Source organism: Eretmochelys imbricata, chromosome 13 (assembly GCF_965152235.1).
Source record: "Eretmochelys imbricata isolate rEreImb1 chromosome 13, rEreImb1.hap1, whole genome shotgun sequence".
NCBI classification, from domain to species: Eukaryota; Metazoa; Chordata; order Testudines; family Cheloniidae; genus Eretmochelys; species Eretmochelys imbricata.
Genome location: NC_135584.1, coordinates 31,096,574 through 31,109,819, shown reverse-complemented (window position 1 = coordinate 31,109,819; position 13,246 = coordinate 31,096,574). Strand labels below are relative to the sequence as shown.

The 13,246-nt window shown below is 50.3% G+C and overlaps 1 protein-coding gene across 1 annotated transcript in view; it reads left to right on the top strand.

The window, feature by feature from the left end:
- The window catches only part of LOC144273814 (rho GTPase-activating protein 39-like), a 72,401-nt gene that overhangs the window by 32,418 nt on the left and 26,737 nt on the right, over positions 1-13,246 (top strand). The window contains exons 3-4 of the mRNA XM_077832517.1: positions 2,354-3,671; positions 10,499-11,051. Of these exons, the coding sequence (XP_077688643.1) occupies positions 2,354-3,671; positions 10,499-11,051 (1,871 nt within the window). The remainder of the gene's footprint in view (positions 1-2,353; positions 3,672-10,498; positions 11,052-13,246) is intronic.

The window sequence follows — 13,246 nt, the reverse complement described above, 5'->3', positions numbered from 1 at the left end:
CGCGGGTGCTGCTCCGCTCAGTGTGGGGCGGTGCTGAGTGTTTCCGAGAGGCAAGGCCGGTCTGGTGCTTAGTCAGTTGGGTTGTGGTTTGGGGGCTAGGGAGGGGTTGTAAATGGAGGGATCCTTAGAGCCCAGGCCTGGGTGCAGTCTGTATGAGAGCGAGCAGCTGATGGCATCATTACAGCGGGGTTCAACCCAAACCTTCCAGTCTGCTTTCAGACTCTCTCTCCTCCCCAAGCGCTGCACTGAGGCGTGATGTGTCTGTCACTCAGCTGGAGCCAGGCCCTCTGCCAGCCGACATGTGCCCTGGACTCTGCTAACGTTCGGCGGGCGACCTTTGCACCCTGGGAATAGTGCAGAGCACAGAGGCAGTCTCCAGTCAGCCTCAGACCCTCCTGTTGGGGCCTCATGATGAGAGGCAGGAATCATGACTTCATGTGGGTCCAATTAAAGGAGGGAATGTTCCAGGAGAGATACGGTAAATCGCTGTCATGTGGGGATTGGGAGAGCAGGGGCTGGGCAGACAGGCCATCCTGGGGGGGAAGGGTGTGGCATCGGGTAGACACAGCATCCTGGGGTGGCGGCTGGGGGGGAGGAGGGGCAGACAGGCCATCCAGGGTGGGGGAGACATGGGCAGACACAGTGTCCTGAGAGAGGGGTGAGGGTGCAGGCGGGGACTGGGCAGACAGGCCATCCTGCAGGGGAAAGGGGTGGCGCTGGGCAGACACACCTGGCCCACAGGGAGTGGAGGGGGCAGTGGAACCATTCTAAGGGGTGGGAATGTTTCTAGACCATGCCACAAGGCTGCAAACGAGGTTGGATTTGGGGGTTGTGTCTCACACGAGTCAGCTGGCAGAGGGCTGCTGGGGGTGCGTGGTAAAGGAAGGGTCTGTCCTGAGTGAGTGAGTGAGACTGCAGGGCAGGGGTTGGTCCACCACCTTTCTGAGGAATGTCTCTTGTGTCTCCAAGTACTAAATACAGCAATTCAGCTGGGTAAACGACAGGCTCTCCTGCTTCCTTGGGAGGCCACCCCATGCCAGCTCCCTCTGTTGGGACACATGCCTCCTCCCACAGTCAGAGCTTCCTCCCCCTGCTAGAGGTGTTCAGCTATTTCCAGGGCACAGACCCCGGGGAGAAGTGTCTGAGTAAGAACTTCATACAGGGGAGGTTGCTCTCCATACGGGGTCACTGGGGGTGGAAGTACACACACTGTGCCATACGCTGCGAGCTCCTGGTGCTGCTCCTGCGACACTGCATCGTGTCCCCTGCCTGTAATAGTGATGTCACTAGCATGTCACTACCCTGCCTCTGGCTCTCTCAGGCCTTGCCCATGGCACCAGCGCGGCAGCTCAGCACATACCTTACACCTGCCCTTCCTGGCCTGTGTGGCACTGTGCAGCTGTAGACTCGGGTTTCCCTTTCACAAGCCAGGCCAGTTTTGCCCAGGCCATGCAGCAGAGTTAGACTTTCCTGCCTCAAAACTGGATTCCCACCTGAGTCTAGGCTGTTATCGCAGTGCGAAACAATGCCTCTGGGATGGCACTCCTGGGGGGATCTACGAGCCATTCCCAAGCACACGGCTAAGGTCACAGGGCTCTGGGCCTGTCCCAAGGGAAGGAGAGGGGGCTGTTTTAAAAAAGCCAGAGCACATTGGGAGGAGGAACTGATCCAAGAGCTGGGTGAGGGGGTTCCCCACAAGGCCACTAAGGCATATAGGAGAGTTTGGAAGGATTGTCTCCCTAGAGGTTGGTTACCTTGTTAGAGTGGAACATGCATTCTGTGAGCCACATTCAGTCATCCCTGGTGTCGCTCCGGCTGACTTGCAGGATTTGCCCCAGGGGCCATCTGGCACTGAGTGCCTTCAGCTGGAAGCATCACTATCAAGGAAGACGTTTCTGAACCATAAGCATTTGGCTGCTTTTCCATTTAACATTTCAAGTGGTGGAGAGATCCGGCAGATCTCTTATTCGCCTCTAGCCAGCCAGTCAGGATTGGCTGCCAGATTTGAATGTGTGTTCTAATGGGTTAGCATTGTCTCAGACCTCTGAAGGGGTAACAAGTAGAAAGAGCCTGGCTCAAATGGCTGAACAGAGTCATGTGATGAGTCAGGCATTTTTCTCATGTGTAAATATTATATTTCCTGTTTTTAGAAGTCAAATGTCCAGGAAACAGCCCCAGAGGGGGTGCAGAGTTTAGGTGGGATGAATCTCCAAGACCTTGGAGATTCAATTTGATGTCTGGGTAAAAGCTGGAGCCAGCTCACCCATCCCCCACTTGACCTGAGATCTGAATTGCATTTTTGTTTTCTTCTTTTCCTAAATAATTCCCTATGCTTGTGTTTCTCTCCATCCAGGGACACTCCTACCCGCTGGCAGCCTTTGCCAGGCACTAAAGCAGCCATGCTGGTTAAAGTTAACAGTTTAAGACAAGTGCAGGATTCATCGAACAGTTCACTGCAGCCACAGAGTACTGCAGAAGCCAACAGCCAGAAATCTCTGCTTCCAAATCCAGTCCCATATGCCCAGCCTCAGTCCACAGCCCAGACCCCAGCTGCTGCAAAGCCAGCCTCTCCAGTGGAAACCAAACCGTCGATGCAGATTAAAAAGACAGAGAATGGTGGGTTTTGCTTAGTGCTAAGGAATGGCCCTCCTTGTCATGTTCCACCAAGGAGCGAAACAGGGACACCACAGCCTGCATCTCCCAAATATGCATCTCCAGCACCTATATATGATGAGCCGTCATTAGATTCCCCAATTTATGACGAGCCTCCTGTAGATATGGACACTGAGAGTGTAAATGCGAATGGGACGTCTCCACAAATATCTCCAAGCAATAGCTTCCAAAAGCAGCTCCAGCCAACCAAATTATTGCATCACCCAAGTATGCAACAGCAACAACAAGCTGGAAAAAAACATGTGCGAAACCCTTCCACCACAGAATACAGCCCTGCTGGAAGAGAGTATATTAAACACATGGTCAATGTTGACCAGTCATCCAAACCTCTTCACTGCCCCGGGGGGGTGGCTGATAGCCCTGCTAAACCACAGCCTGGTCTGCTTTCTTCAAAGGACAGTTTCAAGCAGTCCTGGAGGGTCTTGGAAGCCAATGTTCTCAAGAATATGGAGGCCCACCACAGTCGACAGAACAGCCAACAAGCTCAAGAGTACCCTACTGTTATAAGTCAACAGGATTCTGGCTACTCAACAGGCCCTTCTCCAAGCTTGCGAAAGAGGAAAGGAAGGAGACAAATGGCAGGTCAGGGAAGACCTGGCTCAGTGGGCAGCAGCAGTGAACTCAGTGCTTTGAATGATAAGTTGATTGCGGAGATGCGTGCCGTGGTGGGGAAATCGGCAGCCTGCAGGGGAAGCAAAGCAAGCCTAGATGCCGACATGCTGGAAAATGCCACCTCAACAGGGAGCAGTAAAGTTAGGTTTCAGTCAGACCATTTGAAGAAAGGTGTCATCCAGCACTCAAGGGACAACGTGACCTCTAGTAACAGGTCCTTGTACAGACAGGGACTGGAGAGGACAGGGAGCTTCTCGAATGACCCAGCTACGCAACAGGACGTAGTGAGGTCCAAGAGGACCTATGAGAAAATGGACTCTTTGGAAAAGAATGTGATGAGCCAGAGAAGTCTGACTTCATCAGATGCAGCACAAACATCCTCTCAGGTATGTGCCAATGATTATTTCAGTTAAATCACTTGCTGCTAGTCGATAGGGGTAGTTCTAACCCAAATGCACCATGCCATGTACTGATGGGTCTGGATTACTTACTGTACAAAGAGTTTTATTTACAGACACTGTATGTTCTTGGGGAATAAACAACAGATTGCAGAATCTTGCAGGTTTGTAATTGGAGGATCCTATTTCAGACCAGGTGCCTGATGCGATAGGTGGGAATTATGGAAGAGAAAGCAGAGTTTGGGTCCCATGCACCAAGTACGTAGCACTGAATGTGGTTGCTTGACTTCATTTACTTATTTGTATTGTGGTGTCATGGACCAGGACCCATTGTGCTAGGTGCTGTACAAACCCAGAACAAAAAAGGGTCCCTGCCTCAAGGAGCAGACAATCTAAGACATAAGGGAACAGCTGGATACACACTGGGAAGCACAAGGAAACAAGGATTTGTTATTGGTCAGCATAATAGGCAGCATCTCAGCCCATCAGCTGCCTAAATGTTGTCATGTTCTTTGTAGGCCACATGTAGGAGGGATTTGGAGGAGGACAGTGAGGTGGCTTGGAGGGTGCTTACAGGGGCAGCAGCAGAGAAAGCAGGAAGGTGCTTGTCTGAATGTAACAAGTGGGCGAAGGAGGCTGGTGTTACTGGCAGAGTGGAGTTCAGAGCTGACATCTTGATTGTGTCTAAGAGATGCTAGGTCAGGCAGGGACTTTCTGTGAAGAGCTCTGAATGTGCAGGTGTTTGTTTGGATGTGGTAGAGAAGAGGGAGCCAGAAGAGGGGTGATGTGGCCAAAGGGGAGGTGCCAGGAAAACGCTCTCTGGAGCAGCATTCTGAATGGGTGTAAGTGGGATGAGATGGGATTTGTGAAGGCCAGACAAGAGATGAGCCTGCGTATGATGGTCTAGAGAGAAAGCCGAGTCAAAGATGATGCCCAGGTGACAGACTTGTGTGACAGCGCGGATGGTGGGGTTGTCCTTGGTAACGGACAAGAGGGATGGGGGAAGGGGCTGACAAGAAGATTAAGAGCTCTGTTTTGGTCATGGTGACCTTAAGCTGATGTCTGGACTCCCAGGAGATGTCAGAAAGGCAGGCTGAAGTCTAGGAGAGAAAGAAACTGGTCTGGAGTAGAGGTAGATCTGAGAGTCATCACTATAGAGATGATAGCTGAATTTATGTTTGTGAATTAAATTGCCCAGGGATGAGGGGTGGAAGGAATGGAGAAGGGGACCAAGGACAGAGCCCTGTGGAACCCCCAGAAAGTTGGCAGAGGGAGGAGAGGGATCCTCTGAAGGATTAACTAGAGAAGTAGGAGTAGAAGCAGGAGAGGGCGAAGTAATGGAAGCTGAAGGAGTCCAAGCTTTCGAGAAGAGAAGCCCCGTTGAAGGCAGCAGACAGGTCCAGGAGGATGAGGATGGAGCATTGGGTCTCAGTGTTGGCCAGGAAGAGGTCATTAGAGGCTTTGGTGAGAGCCATTGCAGCAGGGTACAAGGGTGGCAGGAAGATTGGAGGGCATCTAGGATGGCATTGGAAGAGAGGAGCTCTGGATAATTGTTGTGGACTGTATGTTCAGTGGGCTTAGAGATGCTGGGAGATGAGACAGTAGCTGGAGGGACAGATGCTATCAAGGGTTTAAAAAAAAACAAAAAAAGAAAACCAGGAGAAATTATCCTGCCCAGTTTGGTGTTACAAGGAGGTGCTGAGCAAGTGAGGAAGACACGTGCTAATTTATCACCCCCACAGAGCCATATGTTTAGGATTGGAGAGGGTAGGCCCAGACGAGAGTCAAACACAAGTAAATTCAGCATTGTTTGCTAGCAAGAAAACCACCAACCTAATCTCAATGTCTGAACTATTTAATGTGTGTCCTGTTCTGACTAGCTCTGGGGTTGAAATTTAAAGTGCTCCTAAATTTATAGGTGTTTGCAAAGAAAAAAAAATGCATATGTCTTCTTTTGCTTCTTTGTGATGCAAAAAAAAAGGGGGGGGGCCTTTAAAAATGTACTTTGAGCTTTGTGGAGCAAGATCTTAGGGGGACACAGAGGCAGGATCTGCTTGATGAGTTTTGCCCAGTGTTACTCACTGATGTTCTGGAGTTGTTGGAGGATTTTGAGCCACAGTCTGTTTTAGAACCATGTCCTTTCTGACTGGGGAAGGCCAGGTCCTTGTTTGCCTCTGTTAAGAAGGGCAGGATCCCTTGTTTGCCTCCATTAAGAAGGGCAGCCTTGGAGAATGCATGTGTTCATCTGTGGCTCAAGATACAATCCAATATTGACAGACTAGCCAGAGTTGCACCTTCAATTTTTGGATTATTGAGACGGTTGTGGCAAGACAAGTCTCTCAGTATTTCGCTGCTCAGGTCCCCGTGGTTTTGTCAGTCAAGCTACATACCTGATTTGGTTTAGAGACTGCTCTTGTTGTGCTCATCTGTGTTTGCCTCCTAACCGCAGACAATGACCATGTGTCCATGCTGGTATTATTAGATCTGCCTTCCATACCCTTGATCATGAGGTGTGGCTGGCTCATCTGAGCTTTAGGTGGAGTTGGTGGGGCAGCTGTATGGTTCTTTCCTATCTGAGAGATCCCAAAAGGATGTATAGGACAATTGCTAATCACCAACAGGGTGGACAGGTTCCATTGGCCTCTGGCTGCAAAGGTGTGGCCTTGTGTTTTGGATGTGGCTTTCTAACTTAATCCATGCTTTTGCACTTCAGTATCAGATGAATGCAACGCGAGCCACATGAGGCCACATTTTAAACTGGCCCAGAAGTTAAAACTGGTACAGAGAGCAGCTGTCATCTTGGTAGATGGGGCAACTGCAGAGAGTACTTGGCCCCACACTGGTCACTTCTCAGCGTCCAGGTAGACTTTGAGGTGTTGGTTTTGATCTATAAACACCTATCTATAGGTTATAGATCTGTTTGATCTATAAAAATCTATAAAGACCAAGGACAGGGTAGGCCCGTTACTCAGTGGGGGAGGGGAGAAATAATAACAGAAAATGTGGAAATGGCACAGGTGCTCAGTGACTTCTTTGTTTCGGTTTTCACCAAGAAGGTTAGTGGTGATTGGACGTCTCACATAGTGAATGCCAGTGAAAATGAGGTAGGATCAGAAGAGGCTAAAATAGGAAAAGAACAAGTTAAAAATTACTTAGACAAGTTAGATGTCTTCCAGTCACCAGGCCTGATGAAATGCATCCTAGAATACTCAAGGAACTGACTGAGGAGATACCTGAGCTATTACCGATTATCTTTGCAAGATCATGGAAGATGGGAGAAATTCCAGAAGACGGGAAAAGGGCAAATATAGTGCCAATCTATAAAAAGGGAAATAAGGACAACCCAGGAAATTACAGACCAGTAAGCTTAACTTCTGTATCCAGAAAGATAATGAAGCAAATAATTAAGAAATCAATTTGCAAACTGCTAGAAGATAATGTGATAAGTAACAATCATTATGGATTTAGGAAAAACAAATTGTGTCAAACCAAACTGATAGCTTTCTTTGACGGGATAACAAGCCTTGTGGATAGGGGGGAAGTGGTAGATGTGGTATATCTTGACTTTAATAAAGCTTTTGATATTGTCTTGCATGACATTCTCATAAACAAACTAGGGAAATGCAACCTAGATGGAGCTAGTATAAGGTGGGTGCAAAACTGGTTGGAAAACCATTCCCAAAGAGTAGTTATCAGTGGTTCACAGTCATTCTGGAAGGGCATAACGAGTGGGGTCCTGCAGGGATCCGTTCTGGGTCCGGTTCTGTTCAGTATCTTCATCAATTATTTAGATAATGGCATAGAGAGTACACTTAAAAGTTTGCAGACAACACCAAGCTGGGAGGGGTTGCAAGTGCTTTGGAGGATAGGATTAAAATTCAAAATGGTCTGGACAAACTGGAGAAATGGTCTGAAGTCAGTAGGATGAAATTCAATAAGGACAAATGCAAAATACTCCATTTAGGAAGGAACAATCAGTTGCACACATACAAAATGGGAAATGACTGCCTAGGAAGGAGTACTGCGGAAAAGGATCTGGGAGTCATAGTGGACCAAAAGCTAAATATGAGTCAACAGTGTAAGGCTGTTGCAAGAAAAGTGAACATCATTCTGGGATGTATTAGCAGGAGCGTTGTTGTAAGCAAAACACAAGAAGTAATTCTTCTGCTCTACTCCACGCTGATTAGGCCTCAGCTGGAGTATTGTGTCCCGTTGTGTCCACATTTCAGGAAGGATATGGACAAATTGGAGAGAGTCCAGAGAAGAGCAACAAAAATTTTGAAGGTCTAGAAAACATGACCTATGAGGGAAGATTGAAAAGATTTGGTTTGTTTAGTCTAGAAAAGAGAAGACTGAGAGGGGACAGGATAACAGTGTTCAAGTATGAAAAAGGTTGTTACAAGGAGGAGGAAGAAAAAATGTTTTTCTTAACCTCTGAGAATAGGACAAGAAGCAATGGGCTTAAATTGCAGCAAGGGAGGTTTAGGTTGGACATTAGGAAAAACTTCCTAACTGTCAAGGTGGTTAAGCACTGGAATAAATTGCCTAGGGAGGTTGTGGAATCTCCATCATTGGAGATGTTTAAGAACAGGTTAGACAAACACCTGTAAGGGATGATCTAGATAATTAGTCCTGCCATGAGTGTAGGTGACTGGACTAGATGACCTCTCGAGGTCCCATTCAGTTGTAGGTTTCTATAAAGCCCCACCTGAGAGATCCTCTCCCTGTGGTACGATGCCATGGTTACCACCAGGAGACAGGCAGCAGTAGGGCATTCTGCTTGTGGGCCTGGGGCTCTGCTATTCCCTCCCACCCAGTGCGAAATAGCCCAGGTTGTCGACCTTCAGGGCATGCTGAGGGCCCCATTGTTGGGGGGAGTTAAGGAGGTGATGCCAGGGTCTATGTGCAGCTGATTGTATGTTTAAATACAGTTACATGTGAAATGATCTCGTCTGGGCCTTGGAGTCCATGACCTGGCACACCTTGATTATTAGAAACAAATCCAGGGTAGCTACTTGACAAAGGTTCGTGAGTTCGTCCTCGCTGAGTCTCTGTGGAGTCTACTCCGGGGCACTGCGTGTTCGACTGAACACTGCATCTCGCACAGTCTTCTGCAGCTGCACTCCTGGCGAGAGAGAACAGCCCCTTTAGGTCTGAGGTCATGGATTAATTAACTGTGCTCTCAAGCTGAGTTAGCGCGAGTCTGCCTACCCAGGCGGGGAGGATCGTCCGCAGCTGCAGTGCAGACGCACTCTTAGGGCCCTTGGGGTAAATCTCCCTCGTCTGTTGTTGTCGGTTAGTTTTGGATCTCTCTGGAGGTGGGGCAGGTAGAAGGCAGTACTCTTCCTGGTCTCTCTCAGCTAGTCCTCCCTAACCTGCAGGGGAGATGAGGGCACTTGGCCTCAGCCTGGGCCATTATCATGCTGAACCTCACTGTCCTCCCACAGGACAGCCCAGCGTCTCCTCCCAGGGGATTCTCTTTAGGTGTATCGTTACGCAGCCTTGCTACCCAAATAGATGTGTGAAGACCCTGGCCAGACTCCCTGTCGCAGCTGTTCCTGCTCCATTGTAGATGTGGCCATGGATCCCAGAAGGGAGGCTGCGGGAGCCAAGGAAAAGCACACAACAGTCCAGAAAACTGGCTAGCCTGAAATGCTGTTGGCAGTCATCTGGGACGGCCTGAGCTGGCCTGCCGCTGCCCCGTATATGATGCTAAGCCTGACCAGAGCCCTCCTCCTGTGTATGATAACGTGGCTTATTGCATGTAACCCAGCTGTGAGACACTGGTTGGATTGGCATGAGCTAGCCAAAGACAGGAGGTTCCTGGGGTCTGCGTGGACAATGGGGGCCATGAAGTGGGGAACAGGCACTTTGAAAGGGCCACATATGTGATCACATGCACTGGGGAGGAGGGCATGGGGCTGGGGTTCCTGGGCTGCTGCGGAACATGGATGATGAGCGTGTGCTGGCTGTGGGGAGGAAGGTGTGGGGCTGTGCCCTCTCAGGGAGCCTCAGCGAGGTGGTGAGAACCAGGGTTTGGATAGCAAGGGGTGATAGAGCATCTTGTCTAGGAGTACAAAGGGTGCTGTGTGCCAGAGAGACAGAGCCTGGGTACTCCAGGGGAGGAACGTGGCATTCTGGCCGATGAAAGAAATCCACATGTCTTGATAGGCTGGCCTGGAAACTGCTGTGCTAGCAGAAGGCCTGGTGTAGAATGTGTGAAAGGAATTTGGGAACACCTGATGCAGGTGTTCTCAAGATACAGCCCTCCCAAAAGCTGACTTGCTTTGAACATTTCTAAGTGTTTATAGTGCTTTGTTGTCAGAGCTGGGAAAATACTATGGGTAGGTCCAGCTACAGGGCTGGAGCAGCAGAAAAGGGAGGCAGAGGCTGCAGGAGGAAAGGAACTGGGAGCTGTGCTCCTGAGCACTCTGCAGCTCTCAGCTCTGCTGGCCCCCAGATGGAGTAGAGGGTGTGAAGAGGCGAGAGGGAGATTGGAGCTGAGTGGCTGTGAGGAGCTCCTGCTGTCTGGGTTGGCACCTGGAGTCCTGGGCCAGCTTTGGGGATAAGTTCTGCTTCCCCACCCCCACTAGGGACACAGTGCAGGAGGTGGGCTTGTCCCTAAACATGCCCTAGAAGCTGTCAGCGGGGGCTGTTGGAGGAGTGCAGATCCCAGCCATGGACTCCATCCAACATACGTTTTCTCTCTGCTCACGACTCTAGTTCCTGGAGGTTGGGTGGCTGATGCTGCCTCACTCGGGTAAGACACTCAGCTAAAATGCTTTTGATTGTAACTTGTCTGTTCTCCCTTGCAGCCTGGAACAATAGAGTCAGACTCCAAGCAGGAGACTAGCGTGCAGCCTGCCATCAGCATGGAATATCAGTTTCCCTACAGCACGTTACGGAAGCCCATCTCTCAAAGCAGCATGGCAGACTGGGCTTCCAAAAACCTGAACATGCACACTCAGGGCATCTTCCGCCGAAGGATCTCCATCTCCAACATGCTCTCCTGGAACGGGGGCTCCATCAAAAAGCCAATGCTCATCACCAGCAACCACGCCATTAAAAAGGAAGCATGTGAGATGTTTAAACTGGTGCAGATCTACATGGGAGACCGCCAGGCCCGCATGGACCGAAATCATGTGGCTTTGGTCACAGTCACCAAGTGTTGGAGCATACAGGGTTTACGGGATGAGCTGTACATACAGCTGATCAGGCAGACTACGGACAATATGTGTTACCGAAGTCTGGCGTGGGGCTGGGAACTCATGGCCATCAGTCTGGCTTTTTTTTCCCCATCACCCAAGTTTCAGTCTTACCTGGAAGGTTACATCTACCGCCATCTCGACCAGGTCAATGATGAAAACCGTAAGTGCCTCGCACATCACAACAGCTGTTTAATGGCACTGAAATTCACCATCATGCATTAGGCCAGCAGCAAGCCTATGCAGCTCCGCTGCTCCTGTGCAGTGTCTGATTATTTGGGCAGCATCTGGTATATACACTGAGGCTATGTCTACACTTTGGATGCACCACTGTAAGGCCTCTCATGTAGCCCCTATACGCTGATGGGAGAGAGCTCTCCTGTTGGCATAATTAAACCACCCCAAACGAGCGGCAGTAGCTATGACTGGCGCTTTTGTTGGTGAAACTTATGTCGGTGGGGGTAGGGGGTGTTTTTTCAGACCCTGACTGACAAAAGTGCTAGTGTAGACAAAGCCTTGGAGAGGGACAGACTCTGCTCTCCCTTATGCTGGTGTGAATCTGGAGTGACTGCACTGGACTGCAGATTTACACTGGTGTATCTGAAAGCTGAATTTGGTCCATATTTTGTGGAATACCCTCTGAATGAGGGGCTAAGCGGCATGTTATAATTAACTGCATTGTGCAGGAAGACCGGCGAGCTGGTGGAGGTTGTACCCCTGATACTGATTAGTACGGCTACGTTTTAGTCATGGGTATTTTTAGTAAAAGTCATGGACAGATCATGGGCAAAAAACAAAAAGTCACAGCCCAGTGACCTGTCTGTTGACTTTTACTAAAAATACTTGTGACTAAATCTTACCTGCTGGGAGGGGAGTGCTCCTGAGGACTGCTGCTCCTGGTGGGGGGCGGGCAGCCTGGGGCCCCCTGCCGCTGCTGGGGGGATGGCCAGGCCCCACCACTGCTCGGGCCAGGGGGCAGCCCGGGCCTCCGATACCACAGCCAGTCCAGGCGGGGGGCGGTCCGGGACCCCGGGGCTCCGCAGCCGCTGATCCGGGTGGCGACGGCCTGGGGTCCCACTGTCACTCCGGGCGGGATTCAGCCAGGGCCGCTGCCGATGGTGGTCCAGGCGGGGGTGGCCCGGATCCACACCCTCTACCACTGGTCCCGGACCACTGTTCCAGGGCAACGCTGGGGACCAGCTGCCTGGGGCTGTCAGAGCAGCGGCCGGTGTGGCTGGCTCTGAGGTGCTGGGCTGGCCCTGGGGTCAGCCGCACCTGCCGCTGCAAAATTCATGGAGGTCATGGAAAGTCACGGAAGCCATGACCTCCGTGAATGATTCGCAGCCTTACTGATTAGTAATACTGGTAAGTCGTCATGCTTAAATTCCAGGAAGGTTTGCAGCCATATTGCTATCAGCAGGCAGGATAAGGGTTGTGCCATTCCCAGGAGCTGCTTGGCCTGTGCAGTAAACACTTCTCAAGCAGTCACAGGCAAATGGGTGTTTCTTTAATTAATTTCCAGTGCCAAGACGGTTGTAATCTATGGAGAGAAGTAGGACTCAAGTCCTTCCATCATGCGGCACAGCTGCTGTCAGGCCTTCTCCCAGTGATTCTAGCTTGTATCTGATTAAACAAATGGCTGCATGCAGCAGTGATGTAGCCGTGTCAGTCCCAGGGTATTAGCGAGACAAGGTTGGGGAGGTGATAGGATTCTGTTGGTGAGAGCCAAGCTTTCGAGCTACACATTGGTCTTCCTCAGGCCTGGCAAAGGTACTCCTAGCGTCACAGCAAAATGCAAGTTTTAACAGAAGTAGTTAGCACATCTTGTAAGGAATATTCTGTCTTGAAAGAATACAAGCTACTGTAGCTGGCGTATGTCAGTTCTAGACACAGTCTAATCAGGGGTTCTCTGACTGTTACAGCCTTGAGAGACAAGGTGGGTGAGGTAACCATGGACCCACACGGGGACAGCTGCATTGCGCACAGCCTTGACAAGACAAAGGCTTTTGTCAGCAGTCCCCAGTGTGTGATAAGCAGAGCCTCACCCCACAATGCCTGGAAAGGCGTGCCTCCGAGCAAAGCTGCACCTCCGGTCGCTGGCCCCATCCGTACCACAGCATCTCCCACTTTCAGTGTCAGACAGATATAATCAGAGCCCCATCCAAAATTATGAAGTGCTAACGATGAAGGTATTTATAGGTACTTCTTCAGTGCTCAAGAGCAACGCTTCTGCCTAGTCATAACTAACACACACGAATCGCTCAAATCATTTCTCCCATGGGATGTTCTGCTGGCAAAGAAACTGAGGCCGTGACTTGTCCAAGGCACAGGGCCAGTGTCAGGCCAGCGTTCGGAGTT